This window comes from Meles meles, chromosome 4, assembly GCF_922984935.1.
Source record: "Meles meles chromosome 4, mMelMel3.1 paternal haplotype, whole genome shotgun sequence".
Taxonomy (NCBI): Eukaryota; Metazoa; Chordata; class Mammalia; order Carnivora; family Mustelidae; genus Meles; species Meles meles.
In genome coordinates, this window is record NC_060069.1 from 26,884,183 (window position 1) to 26,893,714 (window position 9,532).

The 9,532-nt window shown below is 51.3% G+C and overlaps 1 protein-coding gene across 1 annotated transcript in view; it reads left to right on the plus strand.

Moving 5' to 3' along the window:
• The window catches only part of CMTM7 (CKLF like MARVEL transmembrane domain containing 7), a 57,645-nt gene extending 49,739 nt beyond the window's left edge, over nt 1-7,906 (plus strand). The window contains exons 3-5 of the mRNA XM_046001344.1: nt 2,261-2,359; nt 5,168-5,249; nt 7,279-7,906. Of these exons, the coding sequence (XP_045857300.1) occupies nt 2,261-2,359; nt 5,168-5,249; nt 7,279-7,292 (195 nt within the window). The 3' untranslated portion in view covers nt 7,293-7,906. The remainder of the gene's footprint in view (nt 1-2,260; nt 2,360-5,167; nt 5,250-7,278) is intronic.
• The last annotated feature ends 1,626 nt before the right edge of the window (nt 7,907-9,532 follow it).

The window sequence follows — 9,532 nt, forward strand, 5'->3', positions numbered from 1 at the left end:
CTTCCTGCTCTTGCTTTCTAATTTCATTTTGTTGTAGTTGAATAACATACTTCATATTATTTTAATCCTTCACATTTGTTGAGGTTTGTTTTATGGTTTAGCATATAGTATCTCCTGGAGAATACCTTAGATGCATTTGAGAAGAATGTACGTTCTGTTGTTGGGTAGCATGTTTTATCGATGTCTGTTAGGTCTAGTTGTCTTACAGCATTGAGTCTTCTGTTTCCTTCCTGGTCTTCTCCCTCGTTGTTCCACACATCACTGAAAGAGGGGTACTGAAGTCTCCAGCTGTTATTTTCGAATTACCTATTTCTCCCTTCATTTTGCTGAGTTTTTGCTTCATGTATTTTGTTGCTTTGTTACTAGGTGAATACCTGTTTGTAATTGTTCTGTTTTCCTGATGGATTGCCATTTTTGTCATTGTAGAATATCCCTCTTTATTTCTGGTAACATTTTTGTTTTAAAATTTTTGCCTGATACTTGTATAACGACTCCAGCTTTCTTTTGGTTGCTGTTTGAATGACCTCTCTTTTTTCCTTCTTTCTGCTTTCAGTCTGTTTGTATCTTTGAGTATAAAGTGTTTCTCCAACAGACAGCATATAGTTGGATTTTTTTTTTAAGTAGCCTTCACACCCAGTGTGAAGCCCAACATGGGGCTTGAACTCACAACTGTGAGATCGAGACCCAAGCTGAGACACTTAACTGAGTCATCCAGGCACCCCTGTTATCTTTTTCTTAAAGAACCAATCTGACAACATTCAATATTATTATCTACTGTGTTATTTTGAGAGACACTTCTTTTGTGTTCCAAAGTTATGAGGCCCCTTATGAGGCCCCTTTCAAAGTTATGGCACCTTTCTGCTGCTTTTGAGAATAACTCCTGTGATAATGATGTTGATAATGAAGCAGCTGGAGGAGAGATTCCCACAGGAGAGAAAAAGGCTGGGGGCAGGAATGGGGGAGTATATGTTGAAAGGTAAGCTCAGCCCCACATTTTTGATGGGGTACTGTGGAGGCACTTTCCATTTAGCAGTCTCTCAAGTCACTTTTCTCTACCCTGTGTTGTATTCCTTTCTTCGTTTGAGAATCTTGGAGGTAGGGAACTTCGGTTACTAATCTGCTCTTCAGTCAAAATCTCTGTGGTCTACCTTCTGATAGTCCTTTCTGGTCACTAAAGGGAGAAATAGGGGTCTTTGATTTTGCACAGCTTTCCGATGAGCTGCAGCTTAAAAGTGGGATGCTTTTCCAAAATTTAATAGATGCCTGCCCTGATGGGCGGAACTTTGCGAAGAACTAATTTCTGGATCCTCATGGACGACAGCTAAAAATGAGTACGCTCCGGATCCAGAGGGATCCTCTTGTGGCCCTAAGCCCCAGTTCTCCTCTGATTTGGTGTTTCATGGGGAGGAAGAAGGAAGAAGGTGGAAGCCTTACCCTGCTGCTGAATGACTGAGGTTTAGCCTCATTCACGGCCTGCAGGGATGCCGTTTTGAGCCCGGGGGGGTGAATGGGGTGCAGATGGATGGAAGCGGAGGCAGGATCTGCCCGGCTAACACACTCCTCAGCAGTGTGGCCTGAGGGCACACTTCTGGAGAGCAGAGAAGAGAGAAGATGAAATGAGGACAAAGCGAGGAGGCTTATTAGGGGCCAGAAAGTCGGCTCTCCCCAGCCCCACAAGCACTTCACAGAAGGCCCCTGACCTCACTCCAAGCTCTGACTCCAAGTCCGAGGGGGCCAGCTCCTCAAATCCACACCTAAGACTCTTCCCAGAGTGGGCGACACTCCAGGCAGCCAGCAAAGCCAGCACATCGTTAGCCCAGAACTGTCTCTGAAGCAGGGAGAGGTACACACCTCTTGAAGGGGCTTTGCTTCTCGGAGCTGGCGTTTTCCTTTAAACTCGACAGGCTGGGAGTTGTGAGAAGCTATTTGCTTTTCAATAGCTTTGGCCGGAGGTCAGGGTACTGTCTACAGAGTGCTCTCAGGAGTGGAGCAGACCTTAGTGGATATCTCTCCTCACAGACAAGTGTCCTTTCTCTCTGTCATCTCTCTGGCTGCCTGCCCAGCTCCTTTTCTGTCGTGGGGCCTCATCCTGGCCAGCCTTCCGTGTCTGCTCCCTGTGAGCTAACTGCTCCTGTCAGGATGCCATGAGGAGAAGAGGTGGTGTCTCCCTCCCCTCTGTTCCTCTCTTCTGTGCCCAGTTGTCTCTGAGAACCAGGAGTGGACCTCCCGTCCCACTGCTTTGCTTTGTTTTTGTCCCCAGGAACTTCTGCACTATTTGATCGGTACCCTCCTCCTCCTGATCGCCTCCATTGTGGCAGCCTCCAAGAGTTACAGCCAGAGCGGACTGGTAGCTGGAGCGGTAAGGATGGTCTCGGGGAACCTTCACGAACGAATTCACTTCTAGAGCATTTTCTTCCTGATGGGCAGTGAGGGGATTGTTTCCTGGGGACTTTCTAACCCCAGAAAAGTACCCATCAGAACCCACCTTGATCCAGCCAACAGCAGCCTCCAAAGAGCCGGGCCCATAGCAAAGGGTCTCGGCAGGTGGCTGGTCAGGGTTCCTGGCACACTCAGGTGGCCCCAGTGGCCCGGCCCTCCCTCAGCCAGCCACTCCTTACATCAGGGGGCCATTCGGGTCATTCGTTGATGGCTGCCTTAGAGCTATGCAAAGATCCCAAGGCCTCTTTGGGGCCCAGGGGAAGAGTACGTGTGATCCGTCCGTGATACCTGCCATGAGTCCTAGCTTTGCTGGTCCTTATTTGTAACAGTATTCAGGTCAAGAAGCAATACTCCTAGACCTTTCAAAGGTGAAAACTAATCCATCTGATAGCCTGAAGAGAAGCATGGAAATGTTTAAAAATACAGTGATGTGGGAGCATTGTTTACCACAGCTACGCAGATACACATACAGGGCTATGTGTGTGTGTATGTATTTATTTTTAAAAGGCTTATAGATTCCTGTTATCTGATTTCTGATTCAGCTGATCGGTTACAGTTGGGTGGCCTGATTTGCCTCACTACTGAGCAGATTATATTTTTTAAATGACTTTTTTGAGAGGGAGCGTGAGAGGGAGGGGGAGAGAGCAGGTGCATGTGAAGGCAGGGGAGGCGCAGAGGAAGAGAGAGAGAATCTTAAGCGGGCTCCCTGTCGGCACGGGGCTCCCTCTCACAACTCTGAGGTCATGACCTGAGCCAAAATCAAGTCGGATGCTTAACTGACTGAGCCACCCAGGCACCTTTCTTTTTTTAAATGAATTTTAAGAAAAGCTTTATGGGACAGTCACTCTTTCATTTACATGTTAGCAAAAGTCTCCAGACTTTGGACTGGGAGTGGGATAAATGCCTGGAATTCCACTGAGGGGTGGGGACTGTCCTCCCAAGGTGGGCACAGGCAACACATCGATACAGGGGGCCACCCAGCCTCTGAACACTCATGGGCTTAAGTGCCCCACACCCCCGGTCCCCAGCTTCCCACCCGCCCCAGGACAGGCAGGCGGCTGAGGGAGACACAGAGGAGACTGGTGCATGGGGAGTTTCCTGCTGGGTTTTATGATTCAGGTTGCCCCAACAGTGTTTGTTAGCCCTGGAATCCCAGTAAGGCCCATTTATCATACACCATCTTGGTGCCTAGGACAAAGCCTTGGCCATGGGGAAGCCAGAAGAAATTAAAAGATACGATCCTTACTTATAAGAAAAAGGTCATCCAGTGTAGAGTCAAAGCCAAGGCCCATGAAACAATGAGCAAACAAGGCATTGTCATCCAGAAGAGCGTGAGGTAGCGAAATAATAAACCGTTCAGTTATGCAGTGCAGACAGTAGGAGCCTGGTATCTCATGTGCTCATTGTGCAGAACAGACAGTGAGGGGCCAGGACGGGCTCCAGTAGGCTAATTATGTGCTGTAGACAATCGGTACAAAAGGAGCCAAGGAAAGGGGCCTGGGGGAGGGGAAGGCGAGTGTGGGCCGGTGGGCAGAGGGGGCAGCGGCTTCTGTAAACCAGCAGCTGGGCTTGAAAAGCAAACCAGGCCCTTGGAGACCGTGCCCTTGGTCTCTGGCAGCTCCCGGGCTGTTCCTGCTGCACGTCAGCTCATGGTTGTGGCCACGTCACCAGTCTGAAGCCATTGGCGAGTCTGGGAACACCCGGGCTACAGTCGACCTGGGCTCTGGAGCCAGGTTCCTAGGGCCCACGTCCCACGTCCGGCCCTCGCTGGCTCATGGCCCTGGGCAAAGGAGTTGACTTGCTGTCCCTCCACGTCTTCAGCTGCCAGGTGAGGGAGACGGGAGGTAACAGCAGCCTCCACCTAGCAGGGTGGTGGGAGTGGAAGGGAACAGCACCCCTAATGGGCTTAGAACACGGGCGGGCACAGAGTAGGTGGTCAGTAAATTGGAGCTACTGCAGGTGTTCACAGGTGAGGAAATGGCTTCAGGCTTCAAAGGGCCAGACAGACACCAGAGGGTGCACCCGCTTTTCTCTGGACCATCAGAGGAGCCCTGCCCTGAGGCCCTTTTCCTCTCTGGGGGCCCTGGTCCTCCTCTTTAAGTGAAGCTGGACTGGGCTGGGTCAGCTTTCCTAGGTCAGTGAGGTTAGCCACTTCAGCACGGCGGGGAGCCTCAGGAAGGGAAGGAGCGCGCCTCAACTGATTTTAGTCTAAGATTGTTGAAGTATGTGCAAACATAAAACCGTGTATCAAGGCCTCGGATTCTGGCCATTAGTACACAGCTATGCAGCAAGACAGAACAGAAAGCCGTTATGAATGAAATGCAACCCTGCCCCATCAGTAAAGTCCATTTGAACGTTAGAAATGTAAAAACCCCAACTGAAATGTACAGTTCCACCTTTTCCTCTTTCATTAGCCCAGTAACTGTCTTGTGCAGTGTCTTGGCCTTAGCTCAGTTGTAAATACAAACCCGAGCGTGGGCCCTGAAGTTGCCTGGAGTGAGGAGGGCCAGGAGGTGGAGGCCAGAGCCTGAGGGCCAGGCATGAGCCAGGGCCCTGCCTGGGGGAGGCCTGGGGACCGGCCCTGCACCTGAGCAAGGACCAGGTGTGAGGTCACTCAATTCCCCAGGCTCCCTCTGGGCACAGCTGGTACAGGAATGAGAAACATAAAGGACAGCCTGAGTGATTGGCCCTGGGCCTCGGAACTTCCTTTTCTCCCTGTCCTGTGCAGATCTTTGGTTTCGTGGCCACCTTCCTCTGCCTGGCGAGCATCTGGATGTCCTACAAGATCTCATGTGTGACCGAGTCAACAGGTGAGTTCCGCTTGTCTGAACACAGGTGATCTCTGAAAATTCCCTCTGCTGGGGAATGGGAGGACGGCCTGTTGTGGAGTTCAGTCAGCAACAGGGAAGGGCCCCACTGCAGGGGAGGCCTTGAGGCATAGGGGCCCAGGTGGAAAGGTGGAACCCAAGACCCTCTGCCCTTGCCTCATTTCCATGCCTGGGACACCCTCACATGTCCGCCTCTAATGCTGAAGCATTTTCTTTAAGTCAGTTTCCTAATGACAAAAATGAAGTGCACAGAATTTACAAAGTGCACATAAAGAAAAAAAAAATTTCATGAAAACCATCTGTCATCACATTACCCAGGAAGAGCAGCTGCTGGGTGTCTGTCCTTCCAGTATTTCCTTTCTCTGGATGGAAGGATGGATGGATGGATGGATATAAAGATACATAGATAGGTATAAAGATCTATAGATATACATGTTGCTTTTATTAAAGGATCAGACTTTTTGTGTTATTGTAACGTGCTCTTATTCTCCTACTTAACTGCCTATCAGGCATTTTCCCCACATAGTTGAGGATTTCTTCTCCAACATGTTTTTTTTTTAAAGTGTTTATTTATGAATTCATTCATTCATTCACTTTTAAGATTTTATTTTTATTTTTAAGATTTTTTTTTTAAGATTTTATTTACTTGACAGAGATCACAAGCAGGCAGAGAGGCAGGCAGAGAGAGAGAAGGGGAAGCAGGCTCCCTGCCAAGCAGAGAGCCCGATGCGGGGCTCGATCCCAGGACTCTGAGATCATGACCTGAGCCAAAGGCAGAGGATTAACCCGCTGAGCCACCCAGGCGCCCCAAGAGTTTATTTTTAAGTGACCTCTCTACCCAACGTGCGACTCGAACTCACAACCCTGAGGTCACACGCTCCACTGGCTGAGCCAGCCAAGTCCCCTCTTCTCCCTCACCTATAAAGGCTGCATGGTGTAGCACTGACCCCACCGCACGTCTGTGTCATGGTTGGTCTCCGACTTGGGGTCATTATGTTTCATTTGGTTTGTTTTTTTAACTCTTTGCTACTAAGCAGTGTTGTAAAGAACATCCTTGTCAATATAGCCCCGTAGTCATCCCTGATGCTGTCTCTCTTTAGAGTACATTCCTAGAAGTAACACTGCTGAGAACTTGAGCCAACAGTTTTGATGAGTTCCCTTCTCTACTCCAGTCTTCCTTCCTCTGTTCTTCTTTCCTTTAAAAGAATACACTACAAAATAGCGGAGCATGTACAGTCTGGGGGTCGAGCTGCCCCGCAGAGGGCTTGTTTCATCAATGCTTCCATTTCCTTCCAGAAGCTGCTGACAAAAAGTTTACAGGACACTGAGGGCAGGGGCCCAGGCACAAAAGACCACAGGCTGTAGGATCCCATTGATGGGAAATGTGTCGAATCGACTCATCCCAAGAGGCAGAAAGTAGATGGCAGGGAGGGCATGGTGGGGGTGACGAGGGGCTGGGGGACGGGATGACAGATGGGCAGGGGGGCCTCTTTTGGAAGTGACAAAACATTTTCACATTGTGGCGGTGAGTGCTTGTGCCGTCCTGTGAATATGTGGAAACCTTAGAAGTGTACACTTTAGACGGGAGGGTTGTATGGTACATGGAGTATATCTCGGTCAAGCTGTTTAAGGAAGGAAAAAATGAAGGATGAAAAGTAGAGAAGAGTGTTACTAGGTAACAGCTGAAGGGGATACATGTGTAAATATTGGCAGAAACATAGGCCTTAAAATTTGGGAAGGAAGAGCCCAAAGAAGGAGCTAAGGCAGTTCAAGTCCCTCTGAGGATGTGCCTGGGCGGAGAGGGGGAGCAGGAAGAGAAATCCTCCCCGCACTACGGGATTTTTTTCTCTTTGAGAAGTGTATTCAGAAAGACTAAAATCACTCCATGGGCGGTTGGTGCTGGGTGGGGGAGGAAGTGCACTGAGCCCAACTTGGGCTCTGCCCGCTGCTGTGTGGCTTCTCTGTGGGCCCTGCCCTGCCAGCCGCCTAACTTTGCCATTTCCTTCCCAAGATGCAGCTGTGTGACGCCACCCCAGGCTGGCCCCGCTGGAGGCCCTGCAGACCGGAGGGTCAGTGGGCCAGCCCCCATGAAGGGCTTCTGACCCTGAGCTCCTGTGCCAGAGCCCCGTCCACGCAGGAGGGTGTCCTGGGCTCCGGAGCCACGCTGAGCCTCTCTTTCCAGTCCTTCTTGGAGAACAGTCCTCCCCGCCTGGGAAAGAAGACCAGCCTCCAGGGAGATCCCATCTCTCCCTCCTGCTTTGGGAACCAACCGCCTCAGGGACTGAGGAGCCCACTTAACACACGAGGGAGGGGTTTCTGGAAAGGCCTGCCTAAATCTGCTTCTGCTTCACATTCCTCAGGGGGAGTGAAGCTGCCTTAAGTCCCCTTATAGAAACCAAGCCGTCTCCTAATTTATCTAGCTTGGAAAGCCCCTCTGGGAGAGACCCTCTTTCTTAAGTGAGGCACATCTGCAGAAGCGGTCTGTGGTCAGCCTGTCCCCAGATCGGAGATCCTGGCTCCTTTCGGGCCTCAGCCTTAATTCCCATTGTGTGTGTGTCTGTGTGTGTGTGTGTGTGTGTGTGTATGTGTGTGTAGGGGTGCGTGTGTGTTTTGTAATAAAATAATGGACCTGGCCAGTTGCACAAGGATTTCTCATTAACCGAGGCTGTCAACCAGGAGTAGAGTGATGGGGCCCACAGAGCTCATGGGGAAGCCTGGGGGCCCCACCCGTGTGTGGCCACACCACCCCCTCCCCGGGGAAGGAGAACAGCAGAGGCAGATTTGCATATTTTCAGAGTAAATTGGTGGTGAAGGGTGGAAGCCAATACTGTTCACACACAAACAGAAAGCAGTATTCAAGAGCCACGCAAGCAGCCCTTTAAAGAAATAAATAAGGTAGGAGATTCTGGAACATACTACAACATGAAGAACCTCAAAGACATGATACTGAGTGAAATAAGCCAGACAACCAAAGACAAGAACTGTCTGATGCCATTTACAGGAGGTTCCTAGAGAAGTTACAAGTCAGAGAATTGTGGTGGCCAGGGACCGGGGGCAGGGGACCAGGGAGTTCATGTTTAATGGGTACAGTTCCATTTGGGAAGAATGAAATGTTCTGGAGTTGGATGGTGGCGGCGGTTGCCCAGCAACATAACGCCACTGCACCCCTCAGATGGTTAAACTGGTAAGTTTTATGTATCTTTTACCACAATTTAAAAAAGAACAAAAATGCATACAAGGCATTCTGTCTAGGCACCTCAGCAGCTGGGAGAGCTACCTGGGGCGTGGGGGAAGACAGAGCCCCGGGTGCCACCCAGCCCATGGGGGCAGCATGGCCGGCGCCATGTGCTAACCAGTGCTGGAGAATTGAGGCTGCAGGATGTGGGTATGAGACTGATCAGCCCAGGGGTGGCGCCTGTGTGTAACCCAGACTTCACTGCCGGCTCCCCAGCTCCCACTGGAAAGTGACCCACTGGGCAGGAAAGATGGAGTAAAGCACTGGAGGGAGGACAGGAGTCAGGAGCCAACCTGAGCCCCCAGAGAAGCATGTTGGCACCTGTGGCTTGAGGGGGCCCTGGGAGACAAGGCCGAAGCTGGTCTGCCCACAGCCTCTCCCAAGGAGGCCAGCTCTCTGGCAAGCAGAGCCTTCTTGGGCCTGCCTTACAAGCCTTGAGGAGGGAGGGAGTGGGGGTGGGGGGGAAGATGGAGGGTGGTGCTCTCCCTCGGGGAAGCCTCTGCCACCCACAAGAAGAACTTGCTTGGAGAGGCCCTCTGAGACAGACTCGGTGTGGTGCTCTCAGGGGCTGCTCTGGGCTGCAGTAAAATGCCCCGCACCGACCCTGAACAGACTGGCAGTGAAGCAGGGACCCAGGGAGAGAGATGAGTGGGAAGCCAGGCTGGCGAAAGGGCTGGGATTTGAGGCCAGATCTGGCCCTCTCCCGGGCCTGGCCTGTGATCACTGTGCCCTGGGCGCCTCGGGAATGGCCAGGGCGGAGCCGGCCTAGGCCAGCTGGCTTCCTCCCACCGACAGTTGGCTGTGGTGTCTGCAGACAGGCCCAGAGAAGGAAACAAGTGTGCTCCTGAGGGAGGTCCTGGCCTGACACACTCCTTGTGCTTGCAGCCATGTGCTAGAAGCTTCCCTTCCAGACACATTTACCTGTTCAGCCCTCCGGCCAGGGTGCTCAGATGACCCAGAGCTGGCCCATTCCCTTGCCACCATCTCCCACCCAGGCCACCACCCCAGCATGAAAAGCTAACATTGTTGC